This window comes from Apis laboriosa, unplaced genomic scaffold (assembly GCF_014066325.1).
Source record: "Apis laboriosa isolate Shangri-la unplaced genomic scaffold, ASM1406632v1 scaffold170_cov151, whole genome shotgun sequence".
Taxonomy (NCBI): Eukaryota; Metazoa; Arthropoda; class Insecta; order Hymenoptera; family Apidae; genus Apis; species Apis laboriosa.
The window spans coordinates 1,005,801-1,032,574 of record NW_025222134.1 but is presented as its reverse complement, the minus strand read 5'-3'; the positions used below and the strand labels follow the sequence as shown (position 1 = coordinate 1,032,574).

The 26,774-nt window shown below is 24.3% G+C and overlaps 5 protein-coding genes across 8 annotated transcripts; 3 read left to right on the top strand and 2 right to left on the bottom strand.

The window, feature by feature from the left end:
* Positions 1-253: 253 nt before the first annotated feature.
* On the top strand, positions 254-5,015 carry LOC122711421 (Golgi SNAP receptor complex member 1). 2 transcript variants are annotated; one of them, XR_006346099.1, is made up of 6 exons: positions 254-377; positions 923-1,098; positions 1,155-1,336; positions 1,425-1,493; positions 1,614-1,926; positions 3,698-5,015. XR_006346099.1 is itself a non-coding variant. In XM_043930184.1 (5 exons), the coding sequence occupies exons 1-5, from the start codon at positions 344-346 to the stop codon at positions 1,849-1,851; spliced, it is 699 nt and encodes a 232-aa protein (XP_043786119.1). In that variant the 5' UTR covers positions 254-343; the 3' UTR covers positions 1,852-2,124. The 2 variants fall into 2 exon arrangements, 1 of the variants encoding a protein (XP_043786119.1); XM_043930184.1 differs by lacking the exon at positions 3,698-5,015 and having other exon boundaries at positions 1,614-2,124.
* Positions 5,016-5,122: 107 nt separating this feature from the next.
* LOC122711576 (protein strawberry notch) lies at positions 5,123-13,589 on the bottom strand. Of its 3 annotated transcripts, none has more exons than XM_043930477.1 (19): positions 13,504-13,589; positions 12,635-12,859; positions 11,954-12,035; positions 11,734-11,841; positions 11,428-11,664; positions 10,985-11,107; positions 10,702-10,842; positions 10,236-10,603; positions 9,868-10,120; positions 9,454-9,779; positions 9,108-9,388; positions 8,667-9,031; positions 8,516-8,584; positions 8,168-8,456; positions 7,694-8,077; positions 7,027-7,593; positions 5,780-6,093; positions 5,548-5,679; positions 5,123-5,471 (listed from the first exon to the last, which is right to left on the bottom strand). In XM_043930477.1, exons 2-18 carry the CDS (start codon positions 12,635-12,637, stop codon positions 5,573-5,575), a joined length of 4,017 nt encoding a protein of 1,338 aa, XP_043786412.1. In that variant the 5' UTR covers positions 12,638-12,859; positions 13,504-13,589; the 3' UTR covers positions 5,123-5,471; positions 5,548-5,572. The 3 variants fall into 3 exon arrangements, with proteins under 3 accessions (XP_043786412.1, XP_043786413.1, XP_043786411.1); XM_043930478.1 differs by lacking the exon at positions 13,504-13,589 and adding an exon at positions 12,934-12,977; XM_043930476.1 differs by lacking the exon at positions 13,504-13,589 and having other exon boundaries at positions 5,123-5,466; positions 12,635-13,151.
* A 1,280-nt stretch (positions 13,590-14,869) lies between these two features.
* LOC122711479 (histone-lysine N-methyltransferase PR-Set7) lies at positions 14,870-18,005 on the top strand. The gene is made up of 6 exons (XM_043930282.1): positions 14,870-15,110; positions 15,759-15,958; positions 16,150-16,273; positions 16,356-16,726; positions 16,791-16,981; positions 17,051-18,005. Exons 1-6 carry the CDS (start codon positions 15,047-15,049, stop codon positions 17,259-17,261), a joined length of 1,161 nt encoding a protein of 386 aa, XP_043786217.1. The 5' UTR covers positions 14,870-15,046; the 3' UTR covers positions 17,262-18,005.
* A 636-nt stretch (positions 18,006-18,641) lies between these two features.
* On the bottom strand, positions 18,642-21,697 carry LOC122711555 (the record flags this gene model as incomplete). The annotated part of the gene is made up of 8 exons (XM_043930441.1): positions 18,642-19,634; positions 19,715-19,935; positions 20,020-20,227; positions 20,312-20,590; positions 20,736-20,851; positions 20,959-21,024; positions 21,135-21,242; positions 21,680-21,697. Coding segments are annotated over 8 exons (1,911 nt in total), but the record flags the coding sequence as incomplete, so codon positions are not given.
* A 75-nt stretch (positions 21,698-21,772) lies between these two features.
* On the top strand, positions 21,773-26,708 carry LOC122711571 (putative elongator complex protein 1). The gene is made up of 11 exons (XM_043930465.1): positions 21,773-22,726; positions 22,803-23,300; positions 23,446-23,660; positions 23,750-24,156; positions 24,231-25,308; positions 25,401-25,594; positions 25,659-25,923; positions 26,056-26,192; positions 26,269-26,423; positions 26,503-26,563; positions 26,625-26,708. The coding sequence occupies exons 1-11, from the start codon at positions 21,866-21,868 to the stop codon at positions 26,684-26,686; spliced, it is 3,933 nt and encodes a 1,310-aa protein (XP_043786400.1). The 5' UTR covers positions 21,773-21,865; the 3' UTR covers positions 26,687-26,708.
* The last annotated feature ends 66 nt before the right edge of the window (positions 26,709-26,774 follow it).

Sequence of the window (26,774 nt, the reverse complement as noted above, 5' to 3'; positions counted from 1 at the left end):
TAAATATATATATTTAATTTAATTTAAATAATATTTTTATTTCTAAAGGATTTAAATCAGTTTAAAATGTACTTTTCTGTTTTCTTTTTCTTTTTTGTTTATATAATGATAAGATAATACAAAATTTTTCATTCGTGATCGTTTCATGGGAATGATCCTTGTTTAAGTTCTTTCGCCATTTTTTGTCTTCTATCTGTAAGTCTATGTATATGTTGGTTAGGTATATTATTAGATATCTACTACGTTTATCATCTGTTCTGTTAAGCTATGTTACTTATGTCGTGTATATCTATCTACATATCATAGAAAAGGAACTATCGCGTTCGTGCTTTACGAACAACAAATGGCTAACGCATTAGATGCTGTTGATTGGGAAGGTAGATTTCCTCCAATATAAATATCACTTTCTTCTTTATTTTTTATTTAAAATTAAAATTTCAATGTTAAATATTAAAAGATCTTGCAACAAGTAATATAATGGCTTGTTTTGACATATGTCATTCTATCATTAATTTACTTTTCTTTATTGCATATAACAAAAAATATATTATTATTTTATGAATTATCAAAATTTAATAAAAATAAAATATTTTTCTTTACATAAATGTTATATCAAAAATATTTTATTTTCATTATATTAAAACTCATTGGAATGTAAAAAATATAATTTAAATAATTATATTATTAATATATGTAATTATAGTTTGAAAATTGATTTTATATTTAGATTTTTATAAATCTAAAATCACTTCATAACAAATCTCATAATAATTAAAATAATAAATAATCTCATGCAAATCTTACTATTAGTATCCCTAACCTCATTGACGAATTTATCTCTTTCTAACAAGTAGAAAAAATATAATTTATTTTTACTATTGTTTGTACTTTTTAATATTATTAATTTCATATTTAATTTTAGATCTCAGAAGGCAAGCAAGACATTTGGAAAATGAAATTGATGCTAAATTGGTAGCATTCAGCAAACTTGGTGTTAATACTGGAGCTAAACTTGTTAACAGTGATGAAGTACCTCTTTTGGATGAAGAACATGTCTTTGAAAATATGGCTTCTGAAATAGAAACATTACTTGCTAAAGTAAGTTTAAATTCTAATATTAAATATTGCAATGATTTAAATTATATTTGTTACAGTTATTCTCTATAAATGAAAAAATGAGTAAATTACAACCAAATGGTGCTGCAATGTTACATACAATGCAACGTCATAAAGACATATTAAAAGATTATAAATTAGAATTCAATAAAATTAGAAATAATTTTGCTGCAAGAAGAGATAGAGAAGATTTATTAGGAAGTGTTCGTAAAGAAATTGAGTATGTATACTTATTACTTTTTTTTATTTCAAATTATTTTTTATTTTTAAATATTTAATTAAAAATTTATAAATTTTCTATGAAATAGTAATTACAAAAATGTGAGTGGATTGAATCGACGGGAAATGTACATGAAAGAAAATCAACATATTCATAAGTGAGTAATGATTATTATATTAATTGTTTTACTATGATTCATTCTACTTGTACATAATATAAAGTATCCTGTTTGTTACATTTTTTGGCAAATATAAGATTAGTAAAAATTTTTTTTCAGTTCAGATCGTTTGCTTAATGATCAAATAAGCATAGCAATGGAAACGCGCGATCATTTGATGACGCAAAGACAAACATTCAAACGTATACAAACCAGATTAAATGACATGTCAAATCGATTTCCAGCAGTAAATAGTTTAGTGCAAAGGATAAATCTACGTAAAAGGCGAGATTCACTTATTCTCGGCTTTATTATCGGATTTTGCACATTTCTCATGTTACTCTATGCTTTTCACTAAGTAATATTCTATACCAAAGTACTTCCACCTATAAGAAATTAGTAATTCATCAATGGGAATGCATACATAGATGAGGTATTTGGTGATATATTTACTATATATAATGAATAGCAAACTAAAGGTGAAAAGCGCCTTAATTGTGCGTGATTTATGAGTAAGTGAATTCTGAATGCTTGAATGAATGTTTTCTCGTTCTTACGAGTTAAGAAAGTAAAAGAGAGAAAAAAAAAAGAAAATGTTAAACTGTACAGTTTTTTTTATACATAACATAAGTCGTGGATAATATCATGTAAAAAATTTTAATCCACAGTCGAAATGTTAATTTAATAAAAATTAAAACAAATGGTGAAAATTTTATGTATTTACAGAGTCATTTGTATCTTTTTTTAATTACCTATGTACATGATTATTCTATTGTTTTAAAAACAAATTTTTTTTATCTTTTTGAAAACAGTAAAAAATAATAAAAAATCAAACTTAAAACAAAATTAAAATTAACTAATCGCAGCAGAGACTGATATTTATATAAGATTTTTTATTTGCTATTAGTATAATTCTATGCAAGTACTAAGTTTGTGCTTGCAAAGAAAACAATTTACACATCTTTTTTTCTTACGGAAATCCACTGTATTTTATACGCCTATGAATCATCAATATGTTTCGAATGCTTTTGCGATGTAACATATATATTCAAAGCAATAAGGGGAAAAAGTAGCAAGATGCACAACGATTTCTATTCTTGAAGTTACATAACAGAAGAAAATAACATTAATGCAAATATCGTAATTGTAATTAATAATATATAGAATGGGCTTTATCGTTCGAAAGATCAATTTTTGTTAATATTATTTTTTTTTCAATTTTTACTAAGAAGTATTGATTTTACATACACAGAAAACATTTATACATGTATATATACACAAGTACGTACATATATATATGTATATATGTATAGCATCATCAGATTCTCTCATTCAAATTCACAAAACACAGCACATTATGAAAGTAATCGTTTGGCAAGACAGTGCCTGATTTCCACGTATACTAGATACCACATTTATAAATTACATCTTGTCTGTAATAGGAACTCAAGTAAGAATTGTAAAAATATCGAATATAAGGTACACGTGTGACCTGCTTTATATTCTTTAATATATATATTTACACTTTGAAAATGTTATAATCACAAATTACTTTCAATATTCGAATTTTTCATTAGCAAAGAGTTTCATTTTCGATTTTTAATAAAGAATCTTTACCTTTAAAAAGAATGAATGTATATAATATATGAATATAAAAATTGCAACTTCATATAAACTGAATAAATACGTGAAATTAATTATGTAAACGTTATGAAAAATAGGCAGCAAATTAATCAAACGAATAATTTCTGTAATGTACATATTAATAAATAATTTAGATATCCTGTATAATACCAATTTTATAGAAAAAGATATAACGCAATAAGAATATTCTTATTTACGTTATATAAATGTATTTGTGTATTTTACATTATTCTTTTTTTCTTTCTGTGTTTTCTTAATTTTGTTTATAAATGCAATATGTAGTGTATCCGTAGAAACAGTATTTTTTTTTCCTGGATCACATCAAAACGATTCTTTTCAATAAGAATAGATACAAAGACAAGAAAATATTCACAAGACAATTTTCGGTTCGCAGCGTCTAAACACGTAAACGCTTAATTCGCATATCCTTATATATTTTTTTTTTTAATTGGAATTCTACTTAAAATTAATTCTTCGATTTTTTCGAAATATTCTATTTATCATCTTTTTCGATTGGATCTTCTTTTCTTTTTTTTTTTTATTTCTATTTTTTGTTATAGATCATAAATTGTGAGATCCATTTATTTAGCTATCGAAACTCGTCCAGGCGTACAAACAACAGACATCTACTCAATATACATGCGAATTGCATGACTACTTTATGATTTCTGAATATAAATATACTGCCATATGTATCATTCAAATCTAACTTTTAATGCTGACTACTTATAAATGAAGAATATTAGGAGACGAGGTTATACATTTTTTTTTCTTATTACATAAGATTTTTAAAATTATCCACTTATTATTGTAATAATGATGTCGGTCATAGTAATACATTTTACATGCATACATACATACATACATATATATATATATATATATGTATATATATATATATATATAAATATACATGAAAAACAAATTTGTAAAAACGTACAAGAATTACACTATCTTGGCACTTATTTCATAAATAATAAACATTTTAACATAAAATTTATAGAATAATAATCTCCATTTATTACCTCGTTCCTTCATCTCCTTGTAATAGTTAATAATAGTTTTGCAGTGAAGATACTAGTACTAATAATAGTAGCAGTTGTGTAATAACATTAATGATAGCAGTAGCAATGGTCATTAATTAACTATTCAATGAATTCAACGATCAAACAAAAGGACTGGACAGTTGCGTATACATTTGCATATTCCAGCGAAAATCGATTGCTTGTTGCACTGTTTTTTCTATATCATTCTAATACTACTTTATATTTTTTCTTTTGGGTTTTCCTTACTTCTATTTTGTTAATCAGTCACAATATATATTTGAGTAAGAAAACCCACTTCTATAACTAAGATTTTAATCGATTCTCACTGAATTAAAATTTGTTCTTCAAGATATGATTAGCATAAAATATGGTTCTTAAGTTATATGCATTATTATAGCTTAATTTTATATTTCCATATAAGAATCTTACTTCTCTTCAAATTTGATAAAATTTTTCATAATACACGAAAGATAAAGCTATTCCGCATAAATTGAAATTCTATAATATAATGCAGGGACAGAGATAGAGATAGAGATAGAAAAAGATGAAATAGAAATAGAGACAAGCAGAGAGAGAGAGAGAGAGAGAGAGAGAGAGAGAGAGAGAGAGAGAGAGAGAGAGAGAGACTAAATATCTATGTCCAGTGATACATTTTACAAAACAATTGTAATATTTTTTTTTCGCATACAAAAGAAGTGACAAATTTACTTTGCATCATAATTATTATAAAATTATAGACTTTGTTATTTTCTTTCTTTCTTGATTCAAGACACGAAAAACAGATAAATGAAAAATAGAAAAAGATATTCATTTCCGTTAACGTCTAACTAAAAAGCGGTGGGATCTATTAAAGTCAAAAAAAAAAAAAAAAAAAAAAAAAAAAAAAAAAAAAAAAAAAAAAAAAAAAAAAAAAAACAAAGAAAAAAAAAAAGAAATATGTTAGCTACTTAATAATGTTTTTTTGTTTGATCGGGATGTAATAGGTATACAAAGTATACTTCGTTGAAATGATTAAATTAAAAATGTTAAAGCCTAACGAAAAAATAAGTTTCGATCTCATGAAATTCATAGATTGGAAATATTTATGCACACATTCGTTTCACTCGTCATTACGGCAATTAAAATAAAGTTATAGATCCAACTTTCGAATCTACATACTTAATCGATATTTATATCTTTGCCGTGCATTTGCAAATGCACCCTCTTCTTTATTGAATTTTGTCGCAAGACTTAGGAAGAGGGATTTGTCCATGTTATATTCACATTAATCGCTTCTTTTGGTCCTGTTCTTAATAAAAAAATAAATATTATAATTTTTCCATATTTTTCCAACAAATAAATCTTTTTTCAGGCCTGTTACTTACCTATAAAAGCGAATTAATGAAATGTTCAAAATGTAAGTTCTTCAGTATTTTCAGCATCAGATGATAATTCTTGACGTAATATTTCCATACATGATTTCGGAATAAGAGTACCAACTATTTTTAAACCTTCATCTATAATAAAAAAATAAAAAAAAAATAATTAAAAAAAAATTGTAACAATTCTTTAATTTTAGTTTTGAAAAATTACATTTAAATTTTCTATAAAACTTACCAGTTCGTAAGCGTACAACTTGCATTTTAGTATTATGAGCAGAACGTGTCGCAAGAATGCTTTCAACTCGACTCCATACGCTTAATACCGAACCTGATAATACATTATAGGAACGTCTTCGAAGTCCAACCTCACAATCCATACCAAGAGTCGCATTTTTACAATTGCCACGCCAATAAGCGTGTGAACATGTATCTACAGATGCTTCGTATTGTTGTGACCAATGTGGTTCTGCTTCATCTGAAGATACTTTCTTATATTTTTTCTCTAATTCACCTAGAGTTTCTTGTCTTAATTGTAATCCTGTATTGGGTCTTTTAACAAAAATATAGATTAGAATAGAAACAAATTTAAATTATTAATTATTAATTATTAATTATTAATTATTAATTATTAATTATTAATTATTAATTATTAAATTATTAATTATTTTTTATAATAGAACTCCATTTATCTGAATTTAATATTAATACTAATAATATATTAATACTAATATATTAATAGACTATAATATATTATTATACTATAATATATTAATATACTACTAATATATTAATACTACACAATACTTGATTTATGGAATATGTTTCTAAATTCTTATAATCTAATCCATCTAATACAACACTTACATTAACTTATGTCTTATGTTTCTTTTTTAGCATTAATAATTTTTTGCTTTTTATGTAATAATTTATTCTAATATGAATAACAGTTAAAATCAATTATAATATCATAATATTATAAAATTTCTAAATATTTTAGATTAATAATAAATATTATATATTATCAGATTATATATTAAACAATTTTTTATTTCAGAAAAAATTTGTAAATTATTATTTCTAGAATATAATGTACAATTAATAATTTACAATTTACAACACTATTTCTATAATATAATTTTACGAATGTAATTATATATATCCTAAATTGATTGGGATAAAATAGATATATACATCTTATCATCTAATGATGAAATTATTGCTTCATATTTAAATAAATAAGCAAAAAAAAAAAAAAAAAATCCAATTTTATGAATTATAGTACTATATATAATTAATATATATAATATATTACTATATGCTATTATTATACAAAAAAATTATAATTACTATTATACAAATAAGAAATAGAAAATCTATGGATTCCTATTATCTGATTAATTTAATTTTTTGTTTTATTTTCAAATTTTAGATAGATAGATAAATGGAATTTTATTATATAATATAGGGAAAAAAATACTATACCTATAAACCATATATAGTTGATCTTTTTTACTCTCAGATTTCTTTTTTCCAGTATCCACTAAAACTGCAAGAATTGCCGTTTGCTTTCCATTACGAATCTGATGACTCAAATAGAATCCTTCCTTGGATCCTGTTAATTCAGAACATTTGTCCATCGATTCAGTCCAATTCATTCCACGTTCGACATGAACAACATGAAGTTCAGTTGGTGCCTTTCCAGTAGCATGTTTCCGCAGAAAACGATACAATTTAACTCGTTTTACATTCTCACCAGATGTACCAAGGTCAAGAATACCCATATCAAAACGACCAGTTTTTTTCGCTTGTGTGACAATCGCGTTTAAAGTATCAGTGAAATATTTAAATAATCGATTTTGTAAATCAACTGGCATACCAAGAATACGATTTAAAAATTTTGACATGTTGTTATAATCTTTGTCCAATGTAAGTACACCCGGCGTACTCTCGCTATTACAAATTAAACCAACACCAACTAATGCGTCAGCTACATCCTTAAAGAAGTCTCCTTGATAATCTTGTGGTGGTGGTACAAGCGGTGGTTCATATCTAATATTTCATTTTATAAAAAAGTATTTTAATTTACTAAAATATATTATTAAATGATATATAAATATATCTTATAATAAGATATAAAAAATATACGAACTTCATTATAGTCCTCATTGTTGCTTCAAGTGCTGCACGACCATATTTGTTATCAATATTGAATTGTGAGAGATCTCTAGTTTCTGTAGCCCTTCTATCACCATGCGTGAGAGCTCCGAGACTTTCAAGACGTTTTGCAACAATAGATGCAAATCGTCGTTCACCAGCCAAATCCGAAATAAGAAATATGTATTCCGGCGCATTGACTTGATTAGAACGATGTGTTCGTCCGAACTGCTGTATTGCTCTGTCTGCGCTCCATGGTAATTCAAGAGTGATATGCACACGTCGCATCTGATTTCTCGCTCGCCTATCACTTTGTAATGATATACCACTACTAGCTGCTTCTGAGATAATGGCTACTGTTTTTTCACCATCCATAAATCTATTACAATATTAAATTATTAAAATTTATTTGTCTGAAAGTAGATTTCCTTTTTTAAATATAATATTTAAATAAAAATTGATTGTGTACCTCTGTTTCTCAGTTAAATTAAGAGTTTCTAATGGTACATCCACTTCAGATCTGGATTCATATTGAATAGTACCATCTTCTGTTTGAACAACTCGTCCTTTCCTGCCAGTCATTTCGGCCACATTTTCTGGTCCACCAAACTCATCGATTAATTGATCTAAAGTATTTGGTGGCAATCGTTCTCCCAATTCTTCAATTTGCGATAATAATTCTTTCTTCATAGTATAAGCACGTTCTACGGCATCTCTTGATGGTGCTCGATTACGTGTTGTTCCAGCTCCCATTGGACCTAAATAATTTATAAATATATATAACTTGAAAATATTTTTAAGAACATAAAATATATACCGCTTCGTTTCTTCACTGGTTTTTTTTGTTTTTTAGCGCCCTTCTTCCTTCGCCTTCCATCACCTGAATCTATAATGTAAATAATAAATAATTAAAATATTTTTATTTTACATTAGAATCGAATTTAATTTTAATGATTTGTGATATTTACCAGAGTCTGATTCACTGTAATTAAAAGAAGAATCTGAAGTGATATTGCTCTCTTCATCGGTCTTGTGATCATCCTCGCTCTCACTACCACTTTGCTTATATTCTGAGCCAGAACTATGTCCACCATTTCTTTCGTCATCCGTAAAATCGTCATCAGACGGAAATGTACGAACTCTTTTTGAAGCCCGTTGAGCAGCCTGTCGTATTGGTTTTCTTTTACTTCCACTTGCAGAACCACCTGCACCATCAATATCATCGAGATCGTCTAATCTTTGCATTTTCGATGGTTCAATACCAAGAACTCGTTGTATGTGATTACGATCTGATGCTGGAAAATGTTTTTCTACTAATGTTTGAAGCACTCCTCTAAAATAAAAAAATTCATTAAAAAAAGATAATTTTTTTGTATTTAAATATATAAAAAACTAAACGATAAATTTACTTTGCAGTGGAAACGAAATCGCTTAATTCACCATCATCGCGTTCCAATTGTTCTAACGTACGAGCTTCACCAGTAGATTGTAAACCGATAACCACGCATTTTCCACACTTCACGGCTTCTCGTGCAACTGCTACAGCATGTTTCACTTTAGCTGCAATGCACAGATATTTAAAGAAACGTTGATGGGATGACCAGAATTGTCCCCACATAGTTTTTTTCATACGATTTTCGGCATCTAACAATTCTGCTGATTCTTGAAACCTATGCATTGCTTCAACCCACTGTAAAAATTTATTATTTAAGAGATTATTACTTATTAATTTAGAGTTTTTATTTTAATACTCACAAGACGAACGGAACGATCATAGATGTCAGTAAATTCTTTGGATAATGGTACTTCTTCTATTTTAAAAGCTACACCATGAAAACTAAGTTGTCGAGCGATGTACATGCCTCGAAGTTTCATGTCCATTGCTACAATTTCCATTACACCAACTCCACGCTTTTCCACAGCGGTAATAAAATCATTGAATTCAGGAAACGGTGTTCCTTCACCCCACATACCTAATCGAACCATATAGGCCATATTACGGGGCTCAGAAGCACCCGTAGCACTGGCATATACTACTCTAGCTTTGGGAAGCTTATTTTGCAACTCTAAGACTGTTAAACCTAGAATATATCAATATGATATATATTAAATATAATACTAAATATATATGTATGTCTTTAATTTAAATAATATATTTAATACATATACCTGTTTTTGTAGGTTTTGAACTTCCTGTAGGACATAAATTTTTAGCCCGATGACATTCATCAAAAATAATTAATCCATCAAAATCTTCACCACACCATTGTAAAAGCTGTTTCAATCGACTCTTATACTTTCCACCACTTTGAGAAGATTCTCCAATTAGAGCTGAATATGTACTAAATATTACTCCTTTCTTTACGTTGCCATTTACTGCCGACGAAATTTTTGCATACTTAAATTTGTTTAAAGCATGAACCTAAGAATATAATTTATAGTTTATATTCAAAATTAAAATTATAAGCAATTAATAATTTATATAATATAAATATATGTATAAAATTCAATAAAATATTTTTAATTTAAATAAGTACCTCAATTTTTGATGCACCGATATCGTTTAAATCACGTTCAGCATCATATTTAAGGTCATTTGAAACTGATACCCAAATAGCACGTTTTCTTCCTTTCAAATAATTTTCAAATATAATTCCAGCTATAGTTCGTCCTTTACCGACTCCTGCACCATCACCGATAAGAAAACCAGCACGCGTACTATCTGGTAACAGATGTTCGTGCTGTTGGGACGCATATGTTATTGATTCAAGTTGCAACGCGGATAAAGCTCCAGTTCGTATCGTTTCTTCAGGAATCGAAAGTTTGTACCAAACATCTGTTGGTTCAACACTAGATAATGATGCGGTTTCCACGACAGGATCTGGATGCTTTCGTCCGAGCTTAACTATAAAACATCATATTAATTCAAAAATTATATAATATATATATTATGTAATACACATAACATATTTCACATAATATATCAAAAATAAAATTAAATACGTTTGGTTGGCATATAATCAGAATATGTTTCCGCAACACCCATATCTTCATCATCCACTTCTTCTTCTTCTGGTATAGTTGGTTGTATATTCATTTTTGCAGGATCTCCAGAATTCATCCATAATTGAGCCATACCTTTGCCTAAAATAATATTTCAAATTAATATTTTAACATTATACAGTAATTAATAATATTAAATTTATTATAATTGATATAATTAGCGATATAAACGATATACTTTAATTTCTAATATATTAAAAAATATTAAAACTGTGAATAATACCTGATAGTCCAGCTGGCCAATTTGGGTGTAAACCATTTTGGTTTAATAATTGTACAAGAGGATTAACTCCCATGTTCATTCCAGGCATACCCATAAAACCACTCATTAAGCTCATATCCATGTCTAAAATATATATAATATAAAATTATTTTTAATAATTTATTTAATAATTATGATAACAATAGTATTATTTAAAATAATTATAATTAAAATATAATAGTTAATCGCGTTTACATTACTATTATTAATATTATATACAATACAATGGAACAATAAACATATAAATTCATTATACAAATACATTTTAGTTGCAAAACAATAATGTATGTGTATAATTAACTCATACATACATTGATCATAATATATTGTTTCTTATTGCAAATAAAATGAATTAATTTGATGTTATCATTAAAAAAAATTAATAAAAAATATTTTATACTTACTTGGTGGAAAAAAGGCTGCAGGATTGAAACCTGCAAGAGTTGCTAACCCTGGTGGAAAATATGGTCCACCAGCAGCAGCTAACTGACCTAATTGACCTAATTGACCTAATTGATTTGCATTAACAAAACCAGGTGGTGTACCTTGTGATCCTCCTACACGTACCATTTCATAACCGGGTGTTGCTGTTTTAGTTACCAATCCACCAGGGATTTTATTACCAAACTTCTGATTTAACACTGTTCGAAAAATATAATGAGATCAAGAATATATTTTTTTATAATACTGTTTATTAAAATAGTTCTTACTATTTAATGCTCCTTGTCCTTTAGCCATAACATTAGATGGTGCATCTGCAGGCTTCTCATCTTTAATATTTGCAATTCCAGTAGCAGTGGCAAGATCTTTACCACCACCTAATGAAAATTATATTAATATATATATATATATAATTGTTTTTTATAATATATATATATATATATTATTGTTTTTTATAATTATTTTTTATTCAAAATATGAAATATTTACCAGGTACACCCATGTTATCGGGATCTTCATCTTCATCACTGCTGCTATCTTCATTCATTGCGTCCTTATCCCTTTTAGTTGACTAAGAAAAATTTTCTCAATGTTTTTAAAGCACATAATATCATTACTATGTGTTAATTTATTATTATTCAAAAAATAAAATCATTATTTAAATTATTATCATCATTATCGGCATCCTCGGATTATAATAAAACAATGGATCAAGCGTATATTTCAATATATTTTTATATTTGATCCATATTTTGTTTTTTTCATACTTTTAAAATATCATGTAATTATTTTACATTTTTATCCATAAATATAAATATATATTAAATCTAAAAACAAAAATGTCGAAAACTATCGTATATACCGATATAATACCGTGATTTATATTTTGATTAAAAAAAAAAGTGAACAAAAAAATGAAAAAAATAACAAGGATGTCGAGATTATGAACTTGTTTAATTTCAGGAAAAAGCGGGAGAGATATAAAACAAGGAAAGGCAGAATCATAAGTTATTTAAAATTACATTAGGAAGAACCATATATATTCATATACAAAATCATCGCATCTATAGGTTAGTCGTGCTAAGAAGTGCACAAAGAAATACGCACTGCATGAAAGAAGCGCGCTTTCTTCTAAACGTATCAATGAAACTACTGTAAACAAAAGCTCACCATGACAGAAGATTCCTTTAAACTCCTTGCGATTACAGAAGAGTCAAGGTAAACACGATATCTCGATGAAACACCGACGATGAATAATTATCTTTGATGTGTAGTCGAAGATGCTGACTATGACAGTGCACGAGACACTTTTTTTCCTCCCAAGAATCTTGTGTGTCGTGTCTCGTCAAATGGACATCATTCAATAACAATTGAATGGTTGGTGAATTGTGCGAACTAGGAAATCACAGTGTAAGAACTTACTGTGCGTTTAAATCGAGCCATTTATGTGATCTAAACCGAATATATACTTGAAACGCGTTCGCCAAACACGGCTGCCGCCATCTTGGCTTTCGCCCGGCCCACGGTGCACCGCGATACAAATACAAAAACACACGCGCTAGCTATGGCTGCTGCTTTCAGAATATGATCATGCAGCGTTGCCAAATGTATTTAAGGGGACATTCTCAGGAGCGCGTTAACTAAAAAATTACCTTTCTTTCAAAAAAATAATTGATCAATATATTTTCTTCGATTCAATTAATAATATTATTTAATAATTACAAAATTAGCTAGATATTTGAAAAAATAAAAAAATAAAACTATACGAAAGCTTCCAATACGAATAAAAAGAGCAGAAAATTCTGACATCTATCGACTATTTCGTAACTACATTTTTCATGACAATGCATGCAAATTTAAAGCGAACAGTGAAACAAACGAGAATCGGTGTAAATGATATTAATAAAGCTTTTAGACGTAACATGCAATTCTAATAGCTCGAAATAATCTCAAATGATTAGTTATTATATATTAAAATAATTTTAAAGTATTTTTTTTTAATCAAATAAAATTTCGATTGACGTATTTATTTGTAATACCATTTAAATAAATAGTTTGTCGATTTAGTTGTTCTTCTGTAGTTTGTAGTACAAATCACACGTCACTGTAATGAAAAACACAAAAGAAATAGAGAGACAAATTTTTGATACGTAATAAAATGAGTTCTACAATTTTAATAATTGCTTATATGAGCACGTGTAGTTCTAAATCACAATGAACAGTAAACAAACCGTGCATATCGCGTATCATGTGTTCGTAAGCGCGTGGTTACACTTAAATGAAGCATATAGAAATTTGGCAACGCTGTCAAGGCGCCGCGCTGATCGTTAGTTGATTTAAAGTATCCGCGGTAAAAAGAAAAGAATACATCAGCTAATTCTATACAGAAATGATGAATAATGCAAATTTCAATAAATTTAGATTTGTCTGCGAAAATTAAAAGATTATAAATAGCCATTTTACTAAAATAATATGTGTTTATTTAGTATTCTGCAATTGCTTACCTAAATCTATCTAAAAAATAACATCGTTCTAATACGATCGATCCGAGCTTCGCGCCGCTCACAGCGACATCTAGCGACAAATTCATACAACTAAATAACAAGAAAATTATTTGATTTTGTTAATTTAAATCGCGAATATAAAATATAAATACTTAAATTTATATATTTAATTCATAAAAATATCACTGAGTATAAGACATTATCTTTTTTAATTTTTTAATTGTTTTATTTTAATATCTTATTTAAATATTATTCATTCAAATTAAATTTTTTTTCATTGTGATATTTATAATATATAATCTCAATATATATTCTTTGAACAATAGTATTATATATATTTTTGGATATTTATATAGAAATAAATAATGATTTTAATTATATATATGCATATATTTAATATTTTTAAAAGGGAATATTAGTAAAAATATTATGTATATTTTGAAAATATTTATTTAAAATTTCTAAAATTTGGCAGCTGAATTTTAAAGTTTGATATATTTTTAATGTAAAAAAACATGCAAATTAGTATCATGAAATCATACTTTATGAAATGTATATAAGTCTATAAAAAAAATATATAAGTTTATAAGCCTATAAAAATTTATGCAATTATTCAAGTATCAATTTTTAATTAATTGATTAATAATAAATTATTAAAAATAAATGATAAAAATAAATAAGCAAGAATGTTTATAATTAATATGTAAAATATATATTAATATGTAAAACAACAAATATAATTTAATATGCAAAACATATAAGTAATATCTAATTTAATAATAGTGTATCCTAGTATAATATGCAATGGCGGCATATCCGGTATATTATTTCAATGTTGTTTGTAATTTATAATTAATGGTTCGTGTTCTTGAAAAAAATGCTTTAAACAAATTAATAAAATTGTTGATTACAACGATAAATTATTTATTTTTCGATTTTAAATGTTACTTTATATTTATATATATAAAACGAATGTAGAAAAAAATATAGTGAGTGTGAAAATTCGAATTAATAAAAATCATTTGTATTAAGCATACTAGTATTGAAGAATGCCCGTATCGCGTAACTAGAATTTTGTATGAGAAGAATAAATTCAGTATTTGTTCATTATATGAAAAAATCAAGGGATAATATGGTGAAAGGTAGGAATATGATTCTAAAAAATTCATGTACACTTTCACTGAAGATTTTGTTTCAATAATCAGGTTATGTTTTGATAGATTTCACTTCTTCTCTCTCCATTTTGAATGTTATCTTGTAAATGCTAATTTCTCAAAACTTTATTTAATTTATATTTAATTTGTTTATAATAAATTGTCTTAAATTTTTATTCATATATATCAAAATGTATTTTTAATCATTCGATGATATATTCGAAAATATATTTATAAATTAAACTAAATTTTCTTTTATGAATATTTTATATTTTGTAGTTTATTCATAACATTTATTATAATTAATTGTTTTTAATTAAAAAAAATATACAATATAATATAATTTTTATTGCAATAATAATTTTAATACGAAGCTTCAAAAATCATAGATAAATTGATACGCGCATGTACTATGACAATATAATATTTATAGATACATATATAATTGTATATATTTTTTTTAAATATAATAATTAGATATAAATTTCAATAATGACATAATATACATAATTCAATATATATAACAAAAGAAAAATATTAAGTTAAAATTATATATGTCTTTTATATGTTATAATATTTAATATTATTATATTTTGAAAACTTATGAATTTTATACATATCTTAATTTAATTATAGGACGGCGAAAACGTATGCAAACAAAAAACACAGGTCGTACAAAAGTTAATGTTTTATCCACTCAAAACGATATAAATCAATCACCAATGAAAAAGGAAACCAAACTAGATGATACTAAAAATGTAAAAAAAGTTAATTCAGATGAAATTCACTCAACACATAAGTCACCTGTATGCATAAGTTCCTTTTTTTATACACAAGTATGTAATTTATTTCAAATATTGTGAAAATTATATTGATACAAATATATATAATTATTATTTATATTTAATATTAATAAATTATATTTATAATTTAATTTTTAATTTATTTTTATATATTGCATGTATTTTTTATATATTATATGCAAAAATAATTTTTCTTTTATTAAAATTATGGTTTTGAAATATAGATTACAGATATTTCTAAAAATAAAACTTCTATAGTGCCTATTGAAGAAAGGTTTTATAGAAGTGAAAAAATCAATGCAGTACAAAATGATATTCTTACTGATGTTGGTCATTTCAGAACAGATGGTAATATCTTATATTCTTATATTCTAATTATTATATTCTACTTAATATATATTTATATATTAATATCTAAATAATGTTTCAGAAACACCTGTAGCAGTACCTATACATGGTCCATCAACACCGCACAGAATTAATATGCCAAATGATCAATGTGAAGACTTAGATGAAAGAAATACAAATGATAATAAGTCTAAAAAATCTATAGCTCCAACACTTCATTTAGAACAACAAATTTCAAAAAAAACTCCTAATCGTGGCCGTAGAAAATCAAACAATAATCATTCTAGTGCAATTTATGCATTAGATTCTACAAATATCAAAAGTACAAATCACAAGCTTACTGATTACTTTCCAGTACGTCGTAGTGTCAGGAAATCTAAGAAAGCTGTATTAGAAGAAAAACAACGTGATATGGAAAACAAAGTGCTGTGTCAAGTAGAGGAAGGTTTAGAAGTAAGATAAATTCATAAAAAAAAAATGTTGTTGTTTTATTATTCCATAAAATGTTCTTTGTTAGGTAAGATATTTTGCTGGTAAAGGTCGTGGAATAGTAACAACACGAGAATTTATGAAAGGAGAATTTGTAGTAGAATATATTGGTGAATTAATTGATCAAGTAACAGCAAAGAAACGTGAAAAAATATATGCACTAGACCAAAATACTGGATGTTATATGTATTATTTTCAACATCGTAATCATCAGTATTGGTTGGTATTTTCTAAATTTTTTCTAGAATTATTATAAATCACTAGTTATTTATAATATCACATTTTTAGCGTTGATGCAACAGCAGAAACTAATAAATTAGGTAGATTAGTAAATCATTCAAGAAATGGTAATTTAATTGCACGAGTTGTAGAAGTAGAATCAACACCTCATCTGGTACTTACAGCAAAAGAAAATATACCTATTGGAGTAGAAGTAACATATGACTATGGAGATCGAAGTCGCGAAGCTATTCGTCATCATCCATGGTTGGCATTATAGCGCTATCAATCAATTAATTACAATAGCATGATATATTGTATAGCAAAATTCGTTCATTTGATTTTGTTCCTCCTATGAAGGAACAATAAATATATAAAAAACTTTAGTTGAATTTTATGAAAAAGAGTACATAAAAAAGAAATATATTCATGTACTTTTGCTTTAATATGACATACATATAATTATGCATTTCTTTATCTATATAATAAAGAGACAAAGAAGAGAAAATTATAGATATTAGATATCTTATGAAATAAACAGTATAGTTCACTAGTTTTATTATATTTTAATTTTCATTTGTCAAAAATGCCAAATTTGTAAAAATTATTAAAGTTTATTAAAGTTTTTAATTATATATTTTTTTAATGACTATTGTATTTAATTCATAATTATATGATATTTAATTATTATTTGTGATTATATGATAGTTTTGTATTGCAATTCAAAAACAATTTTATGTGCGCAAACATGCGCGAATTTTTCATAATTTATGACAAATACTTCTAGTCTTGGATTTAGTCTAGTATTAAATAAAGTTGATATTATTAAACACCTCAAAAAAAAATACTAGATCAAAACTTTTCCTGGCTGAAGGATTTGTGATATATCGATATACATGTCTTCTCTTCTTATTTTTAAATACTTAATTATGTACTTCGATCTCTGTATCACGAAATTTATAAATTAATATTATTTTTTTTTATTTGTCAATTTGTCACTGCCAAATTCTAAATCATATGTGAAAAGTAATTCATAAATTTTAAAGATAAAAAAAGTTATATAAAATAGTTTAATTAACAAAAATACAATTTCAGATTTTTTGAATATTAAAAAAACTTAGATATCTTAATTTCTTATATGCAAATAGAAAAGTAGAAAAAAAAAGAAAGAAAAAAAATATCTTCATGTTAAAAAAGTAAATTATACATAATATTGATCATATATTATAATTGTACTAAATAAATCTTTAAAAAATTTTGTGTATATCTTATATATAAAAATTTGTACCAATAGTTCATCAGTATTTGTTTTATCGAATATAATATTTACTATTAATTTTAAATATATATTGTAATAATTTATACAAATTAATAATTCTTAATTATAACAATCTAACATCGCGAATTATATTTATGCGATAATTTATTTATAGTTTTAATAATACATTAGCATTTTTTATAATTATATGATACAAATAAATTTTTAAAAATTAAAATTTTATGTTGATATTAGTACAATATAATTAATCATTGTTATTATCAATAGTATTATATATGACGTAAATTATACAAATATAGCTTTATTTCAATGAAAACCGTAAAAATATATTATTTGTTCTGAATCTGTAAATAAATATCTTGATAACATATATTTTTAGTAAATATTATTATTTATTTTGTTATTATTAAAATGAAAATAATTAAGTTATAATTAAGTATATAAATATATATAATAATAAATATATATTGCATATTTCGTTATTCAGATTTTATTTTGATTTCTTCATCATCTTCAGAATTTTCGCCGCTACCTATAAAAGTTTCTTCTTCCACTTTTAAAAATGATGATAAAGAAGACGAAAATTCTATATTTCTTGGTAAAGGTAACTTTTTTTCCATTAAAATATTCATGTTTCTTTCATTTAAATTTTCTTTACTTTTATTATTCGATTCGATAATATTAGGTTCTTCAAACAATTGGTTTAATTGTTGTTTTTGTGTACAATCAAAATTTTTATTATCATTATGTATTAAAGTATTATATGAAGATATCGATTGAGACGTAAATATTTGCGGAATATCATTGTTTAAAGTATTTTCCTTAATTTTATACATTCGTTGAAGTGCCTTTGATTCTCTTTCAGACATAGATTTTTTCTTATCAATTAAAGCATCTTTTAATTCAGACATAAAATTCTTAAATAATATTTTATCTCGTTTATAATTATACAATGATATTTCATCAGTTGCTTCATTTAAAGGTTTTAAATATTCTTCTTTAATATATTCTTCAAATACTTCATCTATAATTTCCGGTTCTGAATCGATTATGGATTGAATATGGATATTGGAATTTGTAACTGATACTGGAATATTTGTTTTTAAATGATTAACTGTAATATCATTATTTTGCAATTTTACCAAAAATAAATTGCTAAATTCAATAAAATCTTTTGCAGTTTCAATACTTTTTTGAGCTGCAGTTAATTTTTGCATTGTTTTTTCCATATAATCTTCGTTCGTTACATTTTCAATTACATCGTTATCAATATCTTGGAGTATTGATAATACATAACTATAAGCCAATTGTAATTTATTAGAAGCTAAATACAAATGCATATATAAATCTTGCCATTGCGATGAATCTGGACTTCTAAAATAATGAAAGCGTATAAATAATGTTACATATAAATCTTATTCTTAAATAAAAATATTTTAAAGAAATTTTCTTACTTGTATTTATATGGTTCCAATTTAAAATTATAATAAGCATCGATATGTTCCGATAATTTTTTTTTATACGTAATTAAAGAGATATTTAAAAAACGAATAATATAAGCCAATTTTAATTCGGGAATTTTTTTATATGATTGTCGCCAAATATGATTATCATACGCGATAGCTAATAAATGTAACATCTCAGATTGAGTGAGAATATAAGTATGATATAGAATCTATTAAAAAAATAATGAATAATTTAAAAAATATTTATATAAAAATTAATTAGAATATATTTATTAAAAATATTTTAATTTAACCTTTAATTTTTGATAATTTATTTCACCATGTATTTCAAATGATCCACTTTCAAATCTTGTTAATAAATCTTCATTATAAAAATTTACTGGTAATAGTTTTATAAGAATTAAGGAAACATGATAATAAATGCAAGAAATATCTCCCAAATATTTTATTAAATTTTCCATTATAGATGGTAAATATTTCAATCTAGCTGCTGTAAGATCACTGTCGAATATTACTGTTGAATATTAATATTAAAAATAATATTATATAAATTATATAATAATTTAATGAAATTTGAAAGCTTACGAAAACTGTTGAGAATTTTTCCCTTTATTTAATTTTATTTTATATTCATATTTTAAAATTTTCATTCCTTTTCTACAAACATCAAAGAAATCATTTTGTAAAGATACAACTGATTTTAAGTCCATATGTATCCTTATTCTTAAAAATTCCATACAACTAATATAATATAATATAGCTAATGTAAATAAACTAGCTGAAGTTCTATATTGAGTATAACAAGATATGTATAATGAAGATGATAAAATTGTGCCAAATAAAATAAATTTAGATGTTATAATTCTGTAAAAAATTAATATGATTATTTTAATTTTTATAAATAAATTAGCAACAAATTTTGCTTGTAGTTTAAGTAATTTTAATTATTTTATATAATTTAATTAGTAATATTTTATATAACTTAATAAATTAATTATATAATAATTACCTCCATGGTTTACAATCATATTTATCAAGAAAATTATATATTGCATAACCATGATCATTTAAAAGAATTTTTGTATTTAAAATAGCTTCCACTTGTTTTTTTGATATACTATCATCCTAAAATAAATTAAATTTTATATAAATAATATTATAATAGTATATAAATATATATGTTGTATTATTTGTATAATAAATTATGTTATGCACATAATTATTAATCATACCTGAATTATTTTCAAATACATGATATATAACTTTTTAAAAATGTTTTTTACATTGAATATAAAATCCTAAAAATTCGCAAAATTTTTTTTTAATATATTATACTATTATATTATATATTATTTATAACATACATATATATTATACATTAATTATTGCTTTATGAAAAATAACTTACAAATAGTTTGAAATATTTTTTTTCATTTTTTAATGTTAATTTTTCTATTGTTACACTTTCAAAGTCAGTATAACCTAATTCATATAAATGTTTATATAAAGATGAATTCTAAATAACAATACAAAATAAAATATTAAATAATAATATTGATTATTGATCAAGTTTATTATATGTTTTTAATACCTTTATAATAACATCTTCATCTTCATTATTAATATTATTAGAATTCATGATAATATTTATGATAATAATGAATTAATATTTAAATAAAAACAAAAATCCAATTGTAATAAGATATAAAGTTTCATTATTAAAATACATATTATAAATCTTAATCAATATATTTTAAATTTCAAAAAACACATTCATATATTATTCACACATTCAACATATTATTTCACTATTTTTATTATTTTATTATTATTTTATTATTTTATTATTTTTTCATTGATGCATATTTAGTTTGAACAATTTCATTTTTATTGTCACACAATTTCTAACTATAATATTAATTTATTTAAAGTATAGAAAACTGTGGAACTAACCACATTATTATTAGAACTCTAAATCTCTAGTATACAACTTTGCAATTGTATAGATGTTATAATTGTGTATAAGTATAGGTTAGTTTTGAAAATATATGTTTTTATTCCTTCTAATAAATCATAAAAAAAAGTTCGTATACTTTTATATGTTTTATTTATATGTTACATATTATATACAGTTAAATAATGAGAAATTTAATAGTGACACAACGTGCTAGTCGCGCTTTAAATATATTAGAAAATCAAATTTCAAATTTGAATGACTTAAAAGTATTATATACTTTCAATTCAAATAATGATGATTTTTATATACTTTTAAAAAATAAGTTATATAAAATTCCATCGAATCATATAGAAGACATAAGTTCTTTTACTTTTGATGAAGATTTAGAATTCGTTAGTTTGGAATATTGTAGCACATCGCAAGTATTGTACGGTGCCTGTAAATCCGGTAATATTATAAAAATAAATATAGAATCCGAATTTAAATATGAATCGATAATTCATTTAGACATAAATTTGCAATGCATGAAATTAAGTCCTGATCACGAAATCATTATATTAATTACAATTAATGATATTATGATTACAATGGTATCTTCTACTTTTCAAATAATATCAAAGATAGATTTACATGCACAATATTTTGGTCATAAACAATTTGTAACTGTTGGTTGGGGTAAGAAAGAAACCCAATTTCATGGATCTGAAGGAAAAAATGCAGCAGTTGTTAAAATAACAGAAATTAATGAAAATAATCTGGATGATGGAATGTGTAGAATCACTTGGCGTGAGGATGGTTCATTATTTGCAATTGGTTTTTTACATCATAAAATTAGACAATTTAAAGTATTTAATAGAGAAGGTATTTTACAATATACCAGTGAATTTGTTAATGGTTTAGAAGAATCATTGTCATGGAAACCATCTGGTAGTTTAATTGCATCAACACAGATATCACAAAATAAACATATTGTTGCATTCTTTGAGAAAAATGGTTTAAAACATAGAGAATTTTCACTTCCATTTAAACCAAAAGAAATTAAAGTATATGTCAATTTATAATCATTATTATTTTTAATAAATTCAAATAACTATTATTAATTTAGAATTTATATTATAGGTAAATGATTTATTTTGGTCTCCAGATTCAGAAATTTTGACTATTTGGTATCAAATTCAAAAAGATTCTTCTTCAGTTTTACAATTATGGGTGGAAAATAATTATCATTGGTACTTGAAACAATCTATTAACTTTCCTATGAATAATTCATTAATATGTGTAACATGGAGTGTTACATCCTGTTCTAAAAAATTGATTTTTTTAACATATAAAGAACTTATTACTTGTGATTATAATTGGTCTGTTGATCATAGTAGAGGCACAACTATACATGATAAATCTATCATTGGTGTGATTGATGGAAATAAATCATTAATGACTGGTTTTAGAATAGGAATTGTGCCACCACCAATGGCACACAAAACTTTAGAAACTGATGAATTCATAAATGCTCTTGTTTTTGCACCAAATATAAAAAGCAAAACTACTTGGATAGATAGTAACACATTTTTTTGTGTTTCTGCCAGTAAGAAATTAATATTTTATAAACATTTAATGGTAAATATAAATAAATTATAAATTATTTTAATTACATAAAATAGAATTATGTATTTTTTAATATACTATTATGATTAAATTATATATTTCTAATATTATATTATTAATGTATTTATTAATATATTTAAAAAATTCATTTATTTAGGATTCATTCTTATTAGAATATGAACATATAGGAACATATGACATTAAATGGAATGTTTCATTAGAATGTGAAAATTCCTTCTATAATATGCATCATTTTTTATGGCTTGATGAAACTCGTGTTTTATGTTCATTGTCAATGAATGATCAAAGTTTTCTTTGTGTTTTAATATTAGATGCAATAAAAGATCCAATTCAAGGACAAGTAATATTAAGGTATATTTATGCAAATAATTTCATTTAATTTAAAAAATAGAATAAACTAAATTTTAATTAAAATTAATAATTTTTTTTAATGTTTATAGACAAATATATATTATGGATAGTTTAATTCAACATATAGTTTCTTCTCCTGATCCAAAAGAAGCATATATAATTGTAGAGAATTCTATTGTAAAATATACAAAAGAAACAGAACTAATTCCAATCAATATACAATTGCAAGAATATACATATAAAGTAGAAATTGTGAAAATTGATACAAAGCATGCAATATTGTCATTATATCATAGGAATTGCTTTGCAATTAATGGAGAACAAATTGCTAATAATATCACAAGTTTTTTTGTTCATTCAGAATTTTTATTACTCACAACTACACAAAATACTTTAATATGTGTTAATTTAAATGAGAATGATTTTAAAGAATTAACAAAACAGAATTTAACCATAAAGCCATGGGAAAATCATCTTAATGAAAAATCGTTTTCAAGTATAGTAATGATTTATAATCAATTCTTAAATTAATATTAATATTCTAATTAAATTTACAATCAATATTTTCAGATTTAAATATTAGAAGATTAGAAAGAGGATCTCAGTTAATTGCTGCTATTCCAAAAGATTCGAAAACTATTTTACAAATGCCTCGTGGAAATTTAGAATGCATACAACCAAGAGCATTATCTTTACATATTATTGGATTTTATTTAGATAATTATGATTTTTTATCTGCATTTAATTTAATGCGAAAACAAAGAATAAATTTAAATTTGATTTACGATCATAATCCACAAAAATTTATCGAAAATGCAAAACAATTTGTTGAACAAATTTCTAAAGCAAATTGGTTAAGCTTATTTTTATCTGAGTTAACAAATGAAGATATTACTACAACAATATATGCAAATTATTATCGAAAATATCGATTAAAATCAAATTGTGAGATAAGTAAAATCGAATTAATTTGTAATTTAATAAGAAATATTATGGAAGAAAGAAATAATAATAATCAGTTAATTCAACCGATATTAATCAGTTTAGTAAAAGATAAAAAAAAGCAAGGCATGGAAGCTGCATTATTAAAGATAAAAGAAATTCAAAAGTTAGAAGAAAAAGTAATAAAAAATGAAAAATATATAAGTTCTGATGAAGCTTTGAAATATTTATTGTACATAGTAGATGTAAATGTTTTATTTGATATAGCTTTAGGAATGTATGATTTTGATTTGACCATGTTCATTGCATCTAAATCACAAAAAGATCCTAAAGAATATATTCCATTTTTAAATAACTTGAAAAAACTTGATGAGAATTATATGAAATATTCTATTGATTTACATCTGAAACGTTATGAATCTGCTCTTGAACATATTGCAAAAGAATCAAACAGATTTAACGAATGTTTAAATTTAATATGTAATTATAATTTGTATATAAAAGCTTTAAAATTATTTGACAAAAAGAGTGAAGAATATAAGGAAATAGCCAAAATTTATGGGGAATTTTTTTTAAAGAAACAACAGTATCAAGAAGCTGGCATCATGTTTCATAGGAGTGGTAATTTGAAAGAAGCTTTAAATGCTTATAAATTATGTGGTAATTGGCAAGATGTTATTATTTTATCTACTCAAATAAAGCTAAGGTTAATAGAAATTTTACATACTTATGAAAAAAAAGAAAAAATAAATTGTTGTAAATTTATAAATAAATATTTGATATTAAATTATATTTTAGTGATATGGAAAAACATGTGCTTTACAAGGATCTCACAGAAAATCTAAAAAATAATAAGAAATATGAAGAAGCTGCACATATTTTAATGAATTATTTAAAAAACACAGAAGAAGCTATAGATTCTTTGTGTAATGGTAAAAAATGGAAAGATGCTATAAAATATGTATATGATACCAAAAATCTAGATTTAATTGGTAAGTTTATACTTTTAAAAATAATACATAAATAATTTTGTGTGTTAAAATTATTATATTTTAGAATCTCGTATAAAATCCAACGTGTACGAATATGCAGATCATGCAATATTTCAAATAGAAAAAAATAAACAAGATTTTCAACGATATAAATCGCGACTTATAATAGTCAGAAACAATATTTCTCAAAAGAATTTAAAATCATACAATGAAATAATTTGTGACAATGAATTAATATGTGCTAAAGGCATTTCAGATATTCTTAGTGATACAAGTAGTATTGCTTGTTCAACTTTAAGTCAAAAATCGAAATTATCTACTTTATCTGGGTAAAAATAATTTAATTTTTCTTTACGAAATATATTCAACAAATATTAAAAACTAAACATATATATTTACTATTATTATTTAATAGTTCCAATTTTTTTAAACTAAACATATTACCTATCTATTATTTTTAGAAAAAGCTATAGATCGAGTAAAAATCGTAGAAAACAAGAAAGAAAATTATTAAGTTTGAAAGAGGGTAGTATATTTGAAGACCTAGCATTGATACAAACTTTGTATCAAATTATTACCAATATATACAAAGAACAGAGTTTGTATATCTATTTTTAACAATCAATTAAAATTTAAATATCGTATAAAACTTATGATGATATTTTTAATTTTAGATGATATATACGCATTAATACAAATACTTGTTTATTTTGGTGATGATGAATATGCTGAAAAAATACAACATTGTATGGAAGAATTACTTCTAACTATAGAAAAAAGTAAATCTGAAATTTGGAATAAATCTGCACCTTCAAGCCTAATAGAAATGGTATATATTAAGATATATTTATAATTAATTAGATATAGATATAATTAATTATATCTTTTTTATATTTATTAAACTTCAGGAAAATGCAGAATTTATATCTACGGATTCGCAAGGATTAAGTGTTTGCCAAAAACTGATCGGTAAGTTATCCTTTTTAATTATTTAAAAAACTTTTACTTGAATTATTATTCAAATTTTCAGAATCTTACGTTATACGTCCACCTGAATCTAATTCTTCACCTTGGAAATTGAATATATTTTAATATTTAATTATAATAAATATTTTCAAAAAATATAATTATAGATTATATTTTATAATTTTACAACTTTCCTATTTTTAAGGAAATACAT

Excerpts from the sequence above, each read along its gene's own strand:
- LOC122711421 (XM_043930184.1), top strand. The coding sequence starts at position 344 with ATGGCTAACGCATTAGATGCTGTTGATTGGGAAG. Across the intron at positions 1,337-1,424 it reads AGTGTTCGTAAAGAAATTGA|TAATTACAAAAATGTGAGTG; the intron begins GTATGTATACTT and ends TCTATGAAATAG. Across the intron at positions 1,494-1,613 it reads GAAAATCAACATATTCATAA|TTCAGATCGTTTGCTTAATG; the intron begins GTGAGTAATGAT and ends ATTTTTTTTCAG.
- LOC122711479 (XM_043930282.1), top strand. The coding sequence starts at position 15,047 with ATGAGAAGAATAAATTCAGTATTTGTTCATTATATGAAAAAATCAAGG. Across the intron at positions 16,274-16,355 it reads TGGTCATTTCAGAACAGATG|AAACACCTGTAGCAGTACCT; the intron begins GTAATATCTTAT and ends ATAATGTTTCAG. Across the intron at positions 16,982-17,050 it reads CATCGTAATCATCAGTATTG|CGTTGATGCAACAGCAGAAA; the intron begins GTTGGTATTTTC and ends TCACATTTTTAG.
- LOC122711576 (XM_043930477.1), bottom strand. Across the intron at positions 11,842-11,953 it reads CGATAACATGGGTGTACCTG|GTGGTGGTAAAGATCTTGCC; the intron begins GTAAATATTTCA and ends AATTTTCATTAG. Across the intron at positions 9,780-9,867 it reads TTCAAAACCTACAAAAACAG|GTTTAACAGTCTTAGAGTTG; the intron begins GTATATGTATTA and ends GATATATTCTAG.
- LOC122711571 (XM_043930465.1), top strand. The coding sequence starts at position 21,866 with ATGAGAAATTTAATAGTGACACAACGTGCTAGTCGCGCTTTAAATATA. Across the intron at positions 22,727-22,802 it reads TTAAACCAAAAGAAATTAAA|GTAAATGATTTATTTTGGTC; the intron begins GTATATGTCAAT and ends TTTATATTATAG. Across the intron at positions 24,157-24,230 it reads TAATGAAAAATCGTTTTCAA|ATTTAAATATTAGAAGATTA; the intron begins GTATAGTAATGA and ends CAATATTTTCAG.